Consider the following 19,529-nt stretch of genomic DNA (forward strand, 5'->3'; position numbering starts at 1 on the left):
CCCTATGTTCATGTATGATTATGTGAATGGTGTGACTCTACATTGTGTATAAGCATAGAAATGAAAAGTTGTACCCCATTTGTGTACAATGAATCAAAATGCAGTCTGTAAAAATAAAAATAAACAAAATAAGAAAGACCTTTTGTACTTATGCTAGTGATATTTTTTAATATTTTACTACCTGTGTCTGTGAAATAATTTGTGAAATTCACTAATTTTAATAAAGTATATACATATATGTTTACAATCATATAACTTCATATATGCATCAATAAAAATAGATATCAATAGTAGAAGTTTCTTTGAGGACACTGATATTTCAAGGGTAAGACTAGAAAATTTCATTTTGATAATTTGTAAAGTATAAAACAATATGCCAGAATTGTGATGAAAATGGGGACACATTTTTAATACATTCTGAGTGACAGATTCAGTATTCTAATAAGAACCAAATTCCAACGTTTCTCAGTGTTCTGTTAAATTTTGTTTTTACTATCTAGCATTACAAACATATCATAGTAAATCTATATTTTCCCAGAAAAGATGGAAAATAGATCAATGTATTTCCATGAGTTCTCAAACTGTAGTGGAAAAGTGTATGTTCAACTTTTAAATGAAGGCTTTACCTATTGGTATGTGAAAAGCAAGGAGAAATAATATTATTGAGCAAATAAAATTAGCAAATATTTTTAAATAAACAAGTGGAGCTCAGGATCTGGTTGCTGCTACTTTCAAATTCATTGGATTTAATCCTTTTAAAGTCCTCTATCTCTGGACAGATTGATGTCAATATTACGCAGAGTTACTTACCATCTTTCAGAATGGTTTCTCTCTCTGTGCCATCTATCTTCTGCCGGCCAATTAGGAAACTGGTGGTGTCAGCAAAGTAGATGTAATTGGTTTCTGCATGAAAATCTACAGCACGAGGGTTTACCAGATTTTCTATGGGGATCATGTATTCATCAGCTATCTTGGTATTCAAGTCCATTCCTCTAACAATTCCTGGGCGTCCTTTTCCATAAAAGAGGAACAACTCATTCTTCGGTCCTGCAGAAGAAAGATTACAAATATAAACAACTGATGCTGCCTAATCTTCTTTGCACTGCATAATGCCACTGTTTAATTAACTGGCCCAATTAGCATTTTTTAAATTCAATACTAAAAATTAAACTCTAAAATATGCCAAATGTATCTTGATGCAAGAAGGCCAGCTAATTGCATTACTTTAATTAAAACAGAAATTACTTCAGTGAGTGGTTATATTTAGTTAATTATTCTTTTGTCTGTAACTGTCTGTATAGAAAAAACATGACAGATCATTGAATAACTTGTAACTTGTGAAATGGACATTTATTAAAACATCCGGTACATTGAATTTTATAATTCATTACAATCTATCTAGCACTTTCTGTAGATACCAACTATAGCTCTCATTATGGTTGACAATGGTAAAAAGTTCAGAACATTTGAAACACAGTACTTCAGAATTTTCATCTTCAGACTGTCAGAGACAAAAACAAAGATTCATACACTATCACTAACTTGCCTGTGAATATATTATAGAGGTTGCAACTTATTCTTTTAAGAAATGAAATCAAATGGCAGTTACAACATTACATTTTTCTTCACATCTCAATTAGAATGTTAACACTGAGGTGCTCTGATGGTATACTGATGTATGACACAGGCCTTATCCAAAGCAAAACACCCCCCCCAAAAAAAGCACAAAATCCCCCCCCCCCACCAAAAAGTCTTTAGAATATAACTTTTTCTATAGAGGGAATTGACTCTTTCAGACTGCAAGGCACTTCTCCTATTAGTAGGGTACTCTATGCTGGTTCATTCTATGTGAGTAAAAATATATTAATTTATATTAAGTTATAGAACATATTAATGGACAAAGACTAAACTTCATTAATAAAATTAGGTATAAAAAAGATTCAGCTATATTTGCATAATCACATAATAACTGAGATTTCAAGTAAAATAAATACAAATATTACAGAAATTTGGGAAATAAGAAAAAATAAGCAATTACTCATAAATCTAACACCCTCAATACAAAAATATTAATATTTCATATACTTTCTTTTGTTTCTCTTCAAAATTAATGTTATTGAGTATTGAATTAAAAAATTAACATATCTTCCTATATAGCAAAATTGAGACAAATCTTAGATAGCTAATGTAAATGTTAAGAGTATTATCAGGACATTGAAAAATAGGCATGTGCCCCAGACTGATCCTTTTCTATCTCAAAAACTTTCAATATCTTTTAAAAAAATACTTTCAGTTGTAGATGGACAAAATACCTTTTATTTTTAATTTATTATTTTTATGTGGTGCTGAGAATTGAACCCAGTACTTCATATGTGCAAGGCAAGCACTCCACCACTGAGCCACAAACCCAGCCCTCAATATCTTGTTTATTGTGCTTATCATATGTTTTTAAGAAAAACAAGTACATTTCTATTGCATTCCCCAACAGAATATTGTTGAATTTTGCATGTTTGAATAGTATGGGTGAATTTTATAAATTAATTTTATTATAATTGATGTTAATTCATAGTGGTTGTAGTCATAGCTCATTTTCATTGCTGTATAGTATTTCTTCATACAGATAATTTAGATTTATTTTATCTAGCTATTTTTTCTAATGCATATTTAATTCTATCAACAAGATTGTTCAATATTATTTTATTTTATTATTTAATCCTAGCATCAATTTTGTTTTCTGTTGATTTACTGTATTGAACATTACATTATTCCTATTTGATATAAGATAATTTACCAAGTCAGTCTCCAACTTATTTTAGGCATTCATCATTATAATAATACTGAGATAAGTTTTTTTTTTTCAATCTAGCATTTCATACAATTTGCAATGGATTTATAGGGTAAACTATATTAACATCCTTCTCTCCATTTTCCTCACAGATTCTTGATGTTTACCTGATTCTAAAGGTATTTTCTTTTTAAATATTATGGATATGATTTAAAGTAGTATTGACTCATTTATAAAATTATTAACATTTTTTAATATTTCCTGCCAATATTTTATGAATATATTTTTTTCAAAAATTGGGATCTTATGTACTTAAAACTTTAATGACATTTGATCAGGTCATTAAAAGAAAACTTCAAAAATAGAGAAATCAGTAGGATTGAGGAAGGGAGGGAAAGAGGAGGTACTAGTGACTGAAACTGACCAAATCATGTCATATTTATGTTTGAATATGTGGCGATATATCTCACAATTATATAATTATAATCCAACAATTAAAAAGATTAAAAAACAAATTCAGTATCTTTAATAAAAATACATTAAAATTTATACTTTAAAAAGTTAAAAAAATATTCTCTTCAATGACTGCATAATATTCTCTACTAGTTAGGCAATTTAATATGATCAGCTACTTACCTATCATTGGCTATTTAGATTGTTTCTGATCTTTTAATATTAAAAATAAATTTATAATTAACATTTTCAGTCAAAGGAAGGATAACTTGTCAAACAATAGCATTAGTCTTTTGGTCATTGTATTACCTTTCAATAATACTACCAATAAGACCTTTCAATAGTACTACCAATTTCTAACTTCATAGTAAAGCATAAGAATGTTGGTTTTGCCATAAACATTATTGTTAACATTTGTTTTTGTTTTTATTTCTAATGGATATTTAGTTGCCAATTGGTAAACATGGTACTTGATAAGTTAGGATGTGTTTCTGTGTGTGTGTGTGTGTGTGTGTGTGTTAAATAGCATCAGTAACGATTTTCCTTAGTTTTCTCTATGTGTTCTTCACTTTTAAAGTTTCTTCCAGTCTCCCTTGACATCCTGTACTATATACAACTGAAAACTGAAAGCTACATTTCATAGACACTTGTATAACTAGGGTTCTAGTTTTGACTTAAAGAGCTGACTCAAATGTATAAGCTCAAGTTTAGGATATGCAAATGAGACCAAGGTCCTCTTTTTGCATTTTTTTCTGGTCTGCACCTGCTGCAGAAACTTAACTTTTTTAATACAGTCTTCTTCCATTCCATTCACATTTAGGAATATCAAGAGGCATGGGATGGGATCCTTCCACCACCACCACCTATAGGAACATAATTTTGACATAATATGTGACATAATTCTGGAGTTAATTGATGTGGTGCGGATTTTCTAATCCTGGACTGGATTAAGATTACATTGTTTTTGAAGTTAGTATTCCCCTTTGTGGTTTCCTGATGCCCTAACAAGTGATCGTGGCAGGTGTTCTAGCTTCCAGTCAGGCTATTTTGATAGTGGTTTGGGAAGACCCAGTCTAGACACTCCTGCTCTAGGATTTTCAATGATTTGCACCTATATGCAATAAATTTGTTTCTGTTTAGCATAGCTAGAATTGTTTACTTACTATAAAAAATACTACAAATCACAAACTATATTAAGGATGATCCAATCATATGTAACTTTGATTTTATGTTCCCCTGAAACATGTGTATCTACAGGTGCAGATGTGTATGAATATATGTATGTGATTGTTCTTTTGCATGACAAGCCCTCATTTTCTAAGCTGCAACTAGATGCTTTTAAAAATGATGTATGTATGCACACTCACACTCAGCTTCTGTTATCTTGAGGCTTCAAATACAGAGTCCTCATTTATCTAGCAGGCCTTAGGAACATGAAAGCAGACTTCTTTTGTAGGGGAGCAGGGGGCAGGGGTTACTGGGGGTTCAACAAAGATACATTTGACCGCTGAGTTACATCTCCAGCTTTTTTTGACTTTTGCTTTGAGACAGGGTCTTGCTAAGTTGCTTAGAGCCTTACCAGGTTACCGAAGCTGTCCTCAAACTTGTAGTCCTCCTATCTCAGACTCCTTAGCTATTCGGATGGTAGACATCCACCATCATGGCCAACTGAGAACAGATCTATTTACATTTTCAGTATTTAATACAAAATCAGAAATAAAAATAAAAATGTAAACAACATATACTTTTTCACAGTTGAGCTTCTTGAGTTCTTGACTTACAGCAAGTTATAGTATTAGTAAGTCTAACTAGTTATATTAAACTCTAACCAATTAGTGGACTTGTCACTGTCCTTAGCCAGCATATGACAAGAGAATGATCAAAGGGGGAGCCCTGACCAAAGAAAAAATGTTTCCTTATGACAAGGAGGAGTTAAATTGGATACTATAAAAAGCAGTCAGCAAAACTTGAAAAAAAGAAACAAAAATGACATTAGGAACATTTAAAGGCCAGCAGTCTTAATGTGAACATGATTTCTATCGCTATCATTCTATGATATCTGATTATTAAGACTGCAAATAAAACAGTGTGTGCAAATATTGTTTTCAAAAATCATTTTAAAGATCTTTATCAGTTTGTTTAAATACTTAAATTTTCCTGTCATATTTCAGATCTAAAAAATTTTTTTTTTTCTTGTACTGGGCACTGAAGCTAAGGGTGCTTTTCCTCTGAGCTATACCCCTAGATCTTTTGTTTGATGTTTTTTGAGACAGGGCCTCACTAAGTTGCTACACGTTATCCTCCTGCCTTAGTCTCTGGAGTCACTGGGATTATAGGAATGCTCCACCATGTCAAATTTAAGACAAATATGTCTAATAGATGTTTATCTTGGGAAATTTTTTGACAAAATTTTTTTCTTCTTCTTTGGATTGGGGATTGAATATGGGCAATTTACCACTAAGCTATATGCTCAGTGCTTTTTATTTTTATTTTGAGACAGGGTCCTGCTAAGTTGCCCAGGTTGGCTTCCAACTTGAAAACCCTGTGCCTCAGCCTCCTAAGTAGGTGGGATAACCAGTGTGCACCACTGTCCCCATCTTGACAACAATTTTGAAGGTATTAATATTTAATTAGTACTGCTTTAGGTATTTGAAATTAAATCATGAAGTAAATTCCACTGCCCTGCAATGCTGAATGAGTTAAAGCATTGTTATATGTTGATTTCTATTGAAACAAATAACACACTTGCTGCTAGAGCAGTATTTATCTTCAATAAGATAAATTCTGGTCAGTGAATGAGTATAGCCCATTGACCCAAAAACATTCATTAGGGAATTTTTTTAAAAAAAGGATCTTCCTAAAATTCTTCCTTAAATTTCCTTAAAGTACAATTTCCAAAGATTAATAAATTTAATGATTCTACAGTCTGATTAAATTGCCATTCACAGAGTCACAAAACTACTGATGGTGAGAAAAAATGTCTAGCGTGTCTTTGTAGGAAAATTTCACTTGATTAAACTCATATTATTCCTGATGTGGATGCTGCTAATTAATACTAAAAAAAAAAAAATCCATTCTGAAGTGGAAGCTGCCGGCAAAATGTCTGATTTTAAAAACATACTTTTGCATGACCTGCCGTCACTCCCCAAGTTGAAGCCAGTCCTGCAGCGACAGGTCCGCGTTTTATAACTGCTGCTGAGCAGACAGATGTGCGAACATCCCCCTGGCATTCCATATGGATCCACTTCACATGCATGGCTCCTGACTGCAACACATACAAAACAACACACTTGAAATTCTCCAAAGACAAGATAATTACGAACATCAGTATGTCACAACTTGTACAGTGTAAGAACAGGGACTCTTAGCAAAATTTCCTATACCCAACTATTTAGTACCATAATCAAATGGAAAATATGGAAACCTCATAGAAGAAGAGAAAGGGAATGTCAAAATCCTCCTAAGGCTACGTTTTCTAAAGCAATTCTGAGGAAAGAAAATGTGTTTATAGCAATTTAAGTTGTTCACATGTAAGCAAAATAAAGCTAACATTTTTTTGATACACAGTTATTGTATTTGTTTAAAACCCAACCACATTTGTGTACAATTAATCAAAATGCAGTCTGTAAAAAATAAAAAAAAAATAAAAAGATAAAAATACTCCCAGCCTAGGTAATTAAAGGATTTCCTTTGCAAGGATCCATCACATGAGCACCTGAACTAGAATAAATGTGATTCAATCATCATGTATACTTTATTGAGAAGTGCTGAGGTCTTTTTTTTTTTTAATTTTGAGTTCACTGGTTTTTGAGACCCTTACTACCAAAGAAGTGTGTGTGTGTGTCGGGGGGCGGGGGCTATAATTGTAAAATAAGGGACACTGAGTTTACAAGAGGAAATTGAGGAGTAGAAAAATATCCCATAAGTACTTAGCACTAGGGAAGAAAAAATGGAAAAGTACCATGTGGAGAAGATCAGAAAAATAAAGATGCGCCAGAGAGAAAAGAGTAGTAGGAATAATTTCAATAGGATTTTATGGGTCATTGTAATTATATTTCTTTTAGATCAACAGAATTGAGGTTTTGATAAGTATCATGGTAATTTTTCCCCAAAATTTTTGTTGGTGCATTATAGTTGTACATAATAGTGGGATTCATTGTTGTACATCCCACATGCACAGAATATAGCAATATAAGTTAGACATTGTGGCTCCCCAGCACTTCCCCTTCCCACCTCTCCCCCCTCCCCCTGGTCCCTTTCCTCTAGCAATTTTTGGTTAATAATAAAACCACTATGATTTTATAAAATGCTGCCTTTTTAAAAAAATCTTTCGTGGTCTAAGTGGAGAAAAAGTGCAATTTGAACTATTTTTCTCTGCCAAGAGTATTGCATTTATTTTTTTCAACCTCACTAGATCACATCTCTTATAGTCAACAACTCTGTTTTCTTGCTTTAATCATCACTTTATTATTCTTCCACTGAATTATGCCCATCAAAAAGAAAGAGTGCCATTATTAAAAAAAAAAAGAAAAGAAAAGAAAAAGAAAAAGAAAACACCTTTCTTTAATTGAAATTGCCATAGCAATCCTCCAAATAATTGTGCATTTCCCTGTTTAGCTTACATCCATAGTTCTCAAAGTTAACTATGATCATTTTCTATAACTCCTTCCCTTTCTGTCTCTTTTAAACCCATTTTAACAAAATGTTCACATCACCATCAAAACTGCCCTGCTCAGATTCCCATGAGATTTGTGTTGCCAACTCCGAAGGTTAATTGAATTTAACAAGCTTCTTCTCAGTCTCCTCTTTTGGTTCCTCCTATTATCCTTGACTTATTGTTGAAGGGCTCCAATGTCCACTATGAAACTATTTTCTTCTTCACCTATATTTGCTTCCTTGGTGTTCACCCATCACCATGATTTTAAATGTCAATTATATGTCAATGGCTTCCAAATGGATGTATCCAGCCTGGACTTCTCCACTGAACTTGTATATACTGGCCTGTACATTCAAATACCTCTTTGATATCTCCACTTGGATTTATAATAGACACCTGAAATATCCCATGAAAACTGAACTTAATCTTTGCCTTAAATTTGACCCATACTTAGTTCCCCCAATCTTGAAAATAACTCAGTTCCGGTTGTTCTGGTCAAGCCATTATCATCTTTGAATGCCTTTTGATTTATACCCTGCATTCATTCCATCAGGAAATTCTATTGACTCTGCCTCCTAAATTTAACTACTTATCTCTACTGTATGACTTCTACTCTATTCATAAAACCCCAATCATCTCTAAACTTTCACCCTGCTCTCCCCACAGCCTATTGTCACTAGAATACCTATATTGATTTTTTTAAAATGTCAGATAGCCAAAAAAAAAAAAAAAAAAAAGAAAAGAAAAAACATGTCAGATAGCAATGCTTTCAATGTAAGTCAAAGTTTTCACAGTGGTCTACAGGGTCTTAATTGTTACAGTCTTCTATTTTTACAACCTCATTTTCTACTTTTCTTTCTCTCATTCATTCTGCTTCAGTCACAAAGGTCTTCCTGCTGCTCCTTCAACAATCAAGGCATGTTCGTTCCACCTGGAATTTGTGCTTGTCCATCCCTCTCCCTGAAGTGCTCTTGATATACTTATTCTTACATCGCTCTCCTTCCCTTACTTCAAGTATTCATTCAATGCCATGTTTTCAAAGAGATTTCCTCTGACTCTTCAATATAAATGGCAAACTCCTCCATCCCTGACCTCCATCTCATTATTTACCCTCCTTATCTACTTTATTTTCTATAATTTACCTAGTTATTATATCTTCTACATTAGGATGCAAATCTAATGAAAGCAAACGTATTTACTATGTTTTACTCACTGATGTATTCTCAGTATACACAGAATACCTTCTGGCACACAGTAGATGATCCATGAGTAGTTAGGGTTACCGAATTCTAATAAGGTTACCCACAAAGTTCAAAATTGCATTTGCTGTAAACGTATTTGTGACAACACACTGCCTCAATTGCATATATGTTAACATTTTGATAATTCTAGGTTGGTTTTCATTTGAAGCATAAGTATAAAAAAAGGATGGAAATTTGGGGTGGCATTTTTTTAATGTTCTATTTTTCCCTATGTGACTCAGTCTAAGTTGGACTGCTAAAAAGCACAATTGACATGCCATAAAAGATAACTGGTTTGTGTTTTTAAGAAAAACTTAGGATCATTTCAACTTTAACATTAAAAAATATTTTTTAATGAACATGTGTTAAAGAACTACTGGAATGTGAAATCAGGAAAGCCAATGACTACAATGAACACTGGGCAAATGTTGCAAGGATGTCACCTGATTTATTTCCCCATAATACCAAAAAAATGAAAAAGAAAGCATCTGCATTGCCTCTACATACATCACAATTGAAAGCTCCTTCCTAAGTCTAAATCCAGTCATCATTTCAATTCTATGGTTGTAGAAGCGATTCACTAGAAACTGAACAATTTGTCATTTAGACTTGTGAAGGGAGCTCTATTCCATCTTATCAAACAGGCACGCACATTTCTGCTGTCAAACAGAGAATTTATGACCCACCACTTTAACACCACACAGGCACAAGGACTATGTCCCCTTTCACCACCCCCCATTATGAAGGTTATGAAGAAGTCTTGCAACTTACCTGTTGGTTGAGTTCTTTTTTGATAGATTCGGATTCCTCGAGCACTTTCTGTTTTAATAAATGAATGGATGTCGGTGCCATTAAATCTGTTTATCCTTAAGATGTTGAAGTTATCAGAATTGGTTGCATACAAATAGTCTTCAAATACGGTTATACCATAAATATGTCTGACCTATAAAGAGGGTGAAATATAACTATGATTTTTAATTATGCTGCTTTCAACTTGAAAGAAAATCTGATTGTGATTCACACTGTATAAAATGTCCATGGTATCAGAGTCACATGAATGTTATCATTTGTTTTCTCTCTAAGAATTCAACATGTACTAATTTAATTTTTCCCGCTGGAGAAGAAAACATTATGTACAAGTAGATAAATTAATTTCACATATATAGGAGAAAACTTTATTCATGTATAATAAAGAAAAGAGGTTTTATTGTAACTTTTCAAAGGTCAGTGAGATCCAGATTTTCAAACCTTTTAATAAGTTTATGACACTTAGTATATCTATATCTATTTTTTTTTCTCTCTGTATATATACACATACAGAGAGGTATATATACAGAGAGAGAGAGACTCTCATGGGTCACTTGTTTATACAATCATGGATACCTACTTGCTGCAAAAATAGCCGTGCCTATAAAAGAACCAATGAGAAAGCAAATTTAAAGTTTTATTTGATAAGTTCAAAATTATGTTTTTTGTTACAAGGTATGTTTAGACTAATTTTTGCTCCAGCATGGAAAATAATATTCAGAAATCACATAGTTGCAATAATCATAAATAAAAACATCAACATTTTATTGAGAAATTGTGTTATTTCTAAAACCTATTTATAATGGCAAATTCACTGTTTGCTTTGAGAATAATGGTGTTTATTGCTACCCACACAAATAAATTAGTAGTATAACTATTCTTTGGCAGAGGATTTGGAGAAGGCATGGATATCTTAAAATCATGGAAAATTTTCTGTGACGTATTTTCTGATAGAAGGCACATGCTAGGCACATAGCCTACTAGTATTCTTATATCATACTTAATTTTAAATGGTTCTGGTCCAGTGCTTGATGGAATTGTAAGTTGATTTGGTGTAGAGATCTGTTGAGAAGTTTTTGTCACTATTTTTACACAAGGAAACTCTTTCTTAAATAGAAGCAGATGTGTAGTTAATAGCATGTGAGAAAGTACATGTGACTGTAAGAAAACTTAGGGAAAAACATTACAAAATTTTAAATCTTAATCAGGAAACCTTGCCAATTCTATAGTTTAAGTAGAAACATTTGATGTGTTACCTTTCTTGCATATATGGCTCATTGTTTCTGTTCCTGGTTTTTCATATGAGATGTGACTAAAGAAAGACTGACTTACATGTTGTTCTGGGATCATATTTTATATCTTCATGTTTACTTTAGAAACAAAATATAAGAATTAACATGAAGAATTATTCCATGTTAATGTCAAATAATCCTTTTATATGCATATTTTACTTCACAGTACGTGTGTGTATGTTTATGTGAAGGGAAATAAGTGTTTCTGTTCTTTTCTTTTGAAATGGGTATTTCTAATATCACTTTCCACATAGCTAATATTATATTCACAAAGTATATCTATGGCCTGATTTGACTTGGGTAATACTTTTTTATATAATAATTACAAGCCAGATGAACTTGTGGCTTTGTCATTAATCTCATGCGTGTTTAGCTCAAAGTATGGGGCCATCATCCTAGGGGTCTGCTTGGGACATATTCACATTTAATCTCTGCAAAACTGATGACAATTTGTATCCTAGGTGGAAAGCATAGCTATTCAGGAGACCATTGGTCACAGTAGAAAATATGTCCCCATATTAAAAACTAAACTTTACTCTCCACCTCTCCATTGCCTGTCCTTCCTTCAGAAAGATTCTCCCATAAGTAGGCACATTGCTGTCCACTCTACAAAATACCCACTTAGAAAAGGGAGGAACATGGAATGGTAGATAAACCACTCCACCAATATATCACTCAAATACTTCACAAAATATATCCTTACTGGATTACTTAGTGGCAGAGTTAGCATATGTTTAGGGAACCAGAAAAACAGAGGCAATAGAAATGGGAAAAAAAGGATAAAAAAAAACCACTTTTTAAAGCAATCATGGGGAAAGTCATTTGAATTACTTATTTTTCATTTATGTTTTAACTTCTTAATGGCAAATAAAGGACATAGTAAACGTCACCCTCCAAAAAAATAATTCAAGCATTTTAAGATGGTTGAAGGTGAGAGAGAAATAACTGGGCTTCCTTTAACACTGGACAGTTTATTGTTTTTAACTACTCAGATTAATGCATTTTTTATCTGTCAAGGAACCAAGGGATTCCATTTTAAAACCTGTTTAGAACATAAAGGGATGTTTAGCACTATAACTGTCTTGCATTACAAAAGAAAATAATGGAATTCACAAGTTTCAGCTCCAAATTCTAAGAGTCTCACATAAAATTGGTACAATCACCAAGATTCAACTAAATTTGAAAAAAAGTTCCCTAGTAAATATGGCCTATTTCTACTTATAGATCTCTTCTGGTATTTACAGAGTGTTGTTTACAAAATCATAGAATTCAGCAAGAGAAAATAATACGTGTGGGAAAAATTTTGATCTCAGAAACCTTAACAGAATCCTTATTTTACCAAGTAGTTGAATGAGTCAGAAGGCAAAATTTAATCCAAACTATTAAAATAAAAAGGGTATTTTGGTGAGCAGGCATTTGCTTTTGTTAAAATATCTCCAATGCCACGTGGTACAGATGATAGTTCAGTTCCTTAAACTACTTAAATTAGTTTTTAGTAAGTAGGTCATAACACCCTGCTCTGTTCCAATACTCTTCTTTCTTGCTAGTACAGCAATTGTGTCTTTGTTGTTAGTTGCTTTTGTTTGTTTATAGTACAGAGGACAAGGAGTAAGTGGCAACTCCAATATCATGGAAATGTCACAATAGCACTGTAAAAAAAATATTCTCCCATTCAGAAAATACACCACAATTTTGTCACCCAATATAGTTTGACTTCATAAGAAATTTTCAACTTTGGACACCAGGATTTTTCATAGAATCATGCCATTCATTTCATTACCTTAGCTGCGTTTTCTAAAAGAAGTGTACTTACTTGTCGCCCTTGAACGATGGTATGTCTATTTTTGCCTTGATAGTCCACTACTCCCACATAGTCCAAGTACAGATCTACCCAGTAAACCAATTTGTTGACTAGGTCTAGTGCCAGTGCAGCTGGCTGCTCTGTCTTTGAATCAATTATCCTTGTTCTGTTCATCCCATCCATGTCACATCGCTCCACTTTGGCGACATTCCCGTAGTCAGTAAAGAAAAGTTTTCTGTCGAAAGAAAAGTAAATGTTAAAGTGGAGGAGAGAAAAAGCATATTTGATGGAGCCATCTGTAAAAAACAGAACTTTTCTTTCTAATTTATTTCAGTGGTTACATCTGTTAGCTTCCCATAACCATTTCCATATAATATCACTCATAAACAGAGAAATCTGCTAATGAATATTGCAGGGCATAAGGGAGCAGGTTAACCAACAACTGTAAAATTTCCTCACAATGAATGACTGTGGTGGGTTTATTTTTGTATTAGGAGAAATGTTTCTTTAAGCCTCATAGAGCTGATGCACATCCACTGCATTCGGTGTGAGCTTCAGAAGTGAGCCAAGTCACCAGGCCAGGGCACGTGAGCAATCAGGCTTTATCTTCAACCTGCTTTTCAAATTGCCTGGTAATGTTTGTCTCCTATAAAAGCTATTATGTGGAGCTCAATGATGCTATGCGTAGTGGAGAATAGCAAACCTGGAATGGAATTAAGCAGATGGAAAAGCAAATGTGCTGTTTGTAGCATTGGAAATTAAACATAAATATCACCCTCCCCCAAACCTACACTAAATTCTCTCAAATATTCCCAAATCACAAAAATCTCATAAAGGAAATGAAGGTCATTTCTCCTCGATTTCTCGTGATATATTTTGAAGAAAATGCTGAAAAAGAAATGCTGACCTCTGGGATAATGAATTCTTCCATGCAGCACTAACAGTTTCTGTCAAAGTTTGAAATGTACCCCCAATACTTCAGGGTCTAATATTTGATTAGTATTCACTATGTTTAGTAAACACAAATCAATTTCAATTAACCTGACAATATTTAACAAGGTTACCACTCATGAGACTAAATTACATTTGTAAATCGAAGACCATCTTGCTTTGACTTAAATACAGTCTCAAGAATAATGCAATTAATAATGACTGAGCAGTAGTAAGATTACCTAACGTATAGAATATTAGATGCTACAAATTTAAGAATTAGTTTTTAGTTACTTTACTCAACATTCTTGCACTATCTAACAGTATGGATTATCTTTCAAGTTAAAACTCAGGTTTTACACTTTAATTTTGATTTAGCTCTTTCTGTTTTGGGAGATTTTGACTAATTTTCAAACATTAACGTATACTGCTGTGTGATATTGCAGGCCAGACTTCATTATAAGTATGCATTTCCCCAAATGTTCTTTTTTGTTGTTGTTGTTGGGGTGTACTGGGGATTGAACTCAGGGTCACTGAACTGGAGCCATACCCCCAGCTGACCCACATCCCCAGCCCTATTTTATATTTTATTTAGAGACAGGGTCTCATTGAGTTGCTTAGCACCTTGATTTTGCTGAGGCTATCTTTGAACTTTTGATTCCTGCCTTAGCCTCCCAAGCTGCTGAGATTACAGGTGTGTGCCACTGATCCCAGCCCAAATGTTCTTGAGAGATAAATTTATCACAATAGATTCAACATGATTTTTCAAGTGACAGTTCTTTCAGGCGAAGAGCTTTCTATTATGGTGAAGAGTAAATAAAAAGAAAGATGATACGTGGTTTATTATCAAAGTAGAAGTTTAAGACTGCTTAGTGTTGTCTCTGATTCTGTGTCTGCCTATCTTTCTCTCTCTCTCTCTCTCTACATCTCCACTTTCTTTAACTGTAAAGCAATTTGTTCATACCTATGTCCAGGTTTCTGTAAGGAGTGCCTCTCTCATATGTTAGAATAGTGCCCACTATTCCTGCTAAATGAAGGTCACTTCCTCGCCCCAGACCACAATGCCTCCCTTTCGGTATTTCTCTTTTCTTGTTAGTTCATTTCACAAAGAAGAGAAGCTGGTGTGTATACAGTTTGATGGGCACAGAAACAAAAGGCTCTGGCACACTATGGATTGTGTGATATATAGAAATTATGTATAGATGGTGATGTGTGGCAGGCAATGGCAACTGTCTATGTGGTGTTTAAGAGGAAAAATCAATCTGGAGATAAAGACTTTTTTTGAAGTCATTCTGAGATGACTTTATTGGATATGATCCCAAAAGAAACAAAGAGAAGAGTGCCAAGACAAGAAACCTGGAGGCCTGCTATTAGAGAAATAGGATGAAAGGAGATCAGAGGTTAAAGGAGATCAGAGGTTAGAGAAAACAGACTTTCATAAAGGCCCAAAAGAGAAAAATTTTAGGATGAAGGATTAAATCCCTGGCTAAGTCAATCATTTCACAAAGTAAAAAGGAACATTTGTTAAGGAGATATCACTGAATTTAATATTTATTCAAGGACTAGTAACTTTTAGTACTTTTGTTTGAGAAATATAGTTATCAAAGGAAAGTGAACTAGTTGATGATGAACAATGAATTCTTTTTCCTACAAAATTTTCAATGATCATTCAGGAGTGATGTAGGTGATTCTCATATGTGTTCTAGGTCATAATAAAACAAGTTTTGTTTTTAGTAACTCTGGGTAAGTTTTAGGCAAGTATGAAAAAAGTAGATGTGTATACAATTGACCAAATTTTACCATTTTAGCACAACCATAAAATCAGAACAAAATAAAACAGGACTCTGAATATGTGAGATGGCACTGAGCTAAAAAAAAAAAAAAAAAAAAAAAGAATAATTTCTATTTTACTCCCAATCCACAAGAGAATATCAGAGACCTGAGAATTCAATGTTGCTAATTATACTAAAACCAAACCTCCATGGACTTCAGAATCCAGACTATGATGTGCTCTCTTCACTTTTAAATGAAATGCACGAAATGGAAGAGTTCTCAAGGTTAATAGCATCACGACCTTAAACTTACCACAAGAAACTACAGAATTATAGACATATCATGTACATATTTGTTTATTTTCATTTGGGTTTAATCTTATTTAAAATTTCCTGTAACAGAGAAAAGCTGCATTCCTAAGACCTTTTTAAGAAGTGCTACTGCATTATAACTGGCAAATAAAAGAGAAGGTGGAATGTTATGAATTGAAAAATGATCCCTTTCTTTCCTGTAAAATACTTGTCCAAATCTTAGAAAAACCAAATAGTGTTTCATTAACCTGGTTATACTATTGATTACATATTTTCCTGTGGCACAGAAGTAGATATATCTCTGATAAGGAAAGATTGTACACTTGATCTTAGTCAAATGACCAAAAAGCAAATGTAGCAGATTATTTTTATTTTTCAGATAAAACAGATTCAAAATCCATATGATTAGTCATTGCCAGAGCCATAACATGAATGTCAGATAATTTTTTGTCTCATTATTTTGTAAGAATTTCAAACTTTCAGAAAAGTTGTAAGAATAGTGAATGTCTATAGTTTTCATTTGTGTTCACCAGTTATATTTTGTCCGACCACCTATTCTATGTACTCTCTAAACCACCTAAGAGTAAATTGCAAACATCATGACACTTTATAGCTAAATATTTCAGCATGTCTCTCCTAAGGACAAGGGCATTCTCTTGGATAACTATAGTACATCTATCATAATTAACCTTTCTAACAATATGAATATATATAATGTATGCACATATACATATGCACATATAATATAGTCCTCATTTACATTTTGCCTCTTGATCAATAATGTCTTTTTAGTAATTTGTTGTTCACAATGCAACCTAGCATCATATATTGCATTTAATAGTCTTTTCTCTCTAGACTCCTTTATTCTGGAGCATTGTATCAGAATTTCTTGGTTGTACATGATGTTAACATTTCTAAAGGGTAGACATGAATTATTTTGAAGAACATCTCAATTTGGTATTTGCAAGATTTTCCTCATAATTAGATTGATGATGTTATTGTTTTTGAGTTGAAATGCAATCATTTTTACCTGTATGCTTACTACCACTAGGAATCCCATGATCCAATTGAAAAGTTATATAAAAAGAGAAAATAGATGGTTGTTTAGGAAGCCACTTATTCCATCTTTTTCAGTATTTCCTGAATGCTCAACTCTCTCATCTTCCAGGGCCCTCAGTCTTATTTACAGAATATCCTCCCATAGGAACCAAGTGTGCCGTGCAGTCTCTGGTTAAAAAAGAGCCCCCGGTGTACTACTCTCCCTGAAAAATTCATGGTGGTTGGTGGAAACCATTCCAAGTTCAGCCCTATGTATCATTCCCACAGAACTGGAATTATACATTTCTTCTCCAACTCTTCTTACTTGTGGTATCACTTATTTTTCATTTGTAGCAAAAAGGTAAATTGTGATTGCTCTTCTGGTTTTCTACACTTATTTTTGAAAATTCTATTCTTTTCTCGTAACAAAAATTAAAATTGAAATAAAACAACATCCTAACTATTGTCTTTATTTCTAAGATGTCTAATTATTAACTCATAGGATAGGAACACTTCTTTTCAACATCTCAGTTACCTTCTGAAGTAAATTACAATTTATCATTTTGAATTAATTACCTCATCACATATGGGAAACTGATTTTAATATGACATCTTCATTGATTGTATAAGCATAGATATCATACATTTTATATAGTAGAGGACAGCAGGAAACTTTTAGTATTATTGGCAAACTTGCCTGATATAAATCAAAAGTCACAAAGGGAATACTCATAGACAGTGATAGAGCACTGTGTGTACAGAGTTATGGTTCCAATCATCCTTGTACTGTAAACCAAAGCAATTGTTACACATATTGACATCTTATAGCACACAATTTTTAGCTCATGAAAATAAGAATTATTTTTCCAATGATATTAGTTTTAAATGACACTTCTATATTCTAATGAAAAGGACACAGGGAATTTAAATACATCAGAGTTGTGTGTATGTCTTTAAACTCTCAGCACAGTTAGCTCTGGTTTTGTGTCACCATCTTACCTCTTATAATTTATTAGAGGAATATGGAAAATTTCAAAACTAGTTCCAGACTGATATAACCTATAGTTAATTTTAACTTTTTAAAATGAAAAAATATAAAAAAATTTCAAATGAGGTTACATTATAAGATATTTTAAATATATTGTAAATAGCAAGATATGAAATGGAGACTAGCTGAGAAGGAAGTGAGGCAAAAAAACAGAAGGTCACCTACTGCCAGTTATTTATATATATACATATTCATACACATATATATAAATTCTGACTGAGGCTGAGCAAACCATCCATATTTATTACTCATATATTAATGTTGATAATTACATTTCTTTCCATCCCAAGGAAATGATACATAATTTCCATAGAAAACTTCATTTTTTATTCCTAGTTCTATAATAATTTAGTGTTATCCAAATAGCATCAATAGTAATGTAACTTTATATCTGTCTTCCATTATACATACAAATTTGAACAAGAAAGACCTTTTCCACATTATATAGTGTAATTAAAGTATATTCAGAGTTAAAGTTAAAATATTAATATTTAGCATTGCAATTCTAAAATGCAATTGCAAATCTGAAAGGGTAATGAATCATTCACATAGAAGTTTAAATTCAAATTCTATTAGCTCCTGCTACTTAAGGCATGTGAATGATAAACAATTAAACTTTTTTCTCTGTGTAGTCAAGACTGTTCAAGACAGTTATTTATTGATTCTTACTTCTTTGAGGTTTTTGTTTTTGTTGGTTGAAAAAATCTCTCTTGTGCTTGGTTTTCAGTTTATATATTAAACACAGAAATTGAACTTGACATGTAGATGCCCACTCCCAGCTGGCTACTTTATATTCTGAAAACATTCCTAGTAATGATTTCTCCAAAAATATTTGTGCATTAGATATGTAAAGCAATGTGGCAGACCCATTCAACATTCTCATTTATCTAAATTTTATTTATGCCATTAAGTTAGTACTCCTAAAAATGGCAGCCCTATAGGCAATAATATTATATTATTCCTCTCCTCATTCATAGGTAATTAGGCCAAGTGAATTAAAATCTAGGTTTTGCTGAGTCATTAGGAACTTTTCTCTTAATAATTTAGACCTAAAGGTGTGGAGCAAAAGGTATGGCGCTTACCTGGTAGGCAAGTGTGCTCAAATAAGTAAGGTGTCTGCAGAGAGAGGGTGAGGGGAGGAATATTGGAGCCTGTGTGCACAATAGGGGAGCCATGAGACAAACAGAAGAAGCCACCATGTCGTCCATGAACAGGGGTTTCTTCAGGCACAGGAATTTCATTTTTATTTTCTCTGCTTGGGTCTGGGAACTCAGGAGATTATCCATATCCTTTTGAGAAATCACTATTCATGTAAGCTACTTTCAACAGATTTCTGTACTTGGAAGCCAAAAAGGATGATCAAACTACTACTTTATTTAATTGTTGTATTTTA

The 19,529-nt window shown here is 33.0% G+C and overlaps 1 protein-coding gene across 5 annotated transcripts in view; it reads right to left on the minus strand.

Moving 5' to 3' along the window:
- LRP1B (LDL receptor related protein 1B) overlaps positions 1-19,529 on the minus strand; it is a 1,899,381-nt gene that overhangs the window by 826,657 nt on the left and 1,053,195 nt on the right. For all 5 annotated transcript variants that reach the window (XM_079135584.1, XM_079135585.1, XM_079135582.1 and 2 more), the window contains exons 8-11: positions 13,049-13,271; positions 9,908-10,079; positions 6,360-6,503; positions 811-1,047 (exon numbers count right to left, since the gene is read on the minus strand). In XM_079135584.1, the coding sequence (XP_078991710.1) occupies positions 811-1,047; positions 6,360-6,503; positions 9,908-10,079; positions 13,049-13,271 (776 nt within the window). The remainder of the gene's footprint in view (positions 1-810; positions 1,048-6,359; positions 6,504-9,907; positions 10,080-13,048; positions 13,272-19,529) is intronic.

The sequence above is a fragment of the Sciurus vulgaris genome, assembly GCF_902686455.1.
Source record: "Sciurus vulgaris genome assembly, chromosome: 3".
In the NCBI taxonomy this organism is placed as follows: domain Eukaryota; kingdom Metazoa; phylum Chordata; class Mammalia; order Rodentia; family Sciuridae; genus Sciurus; species Sciurus vulgaris.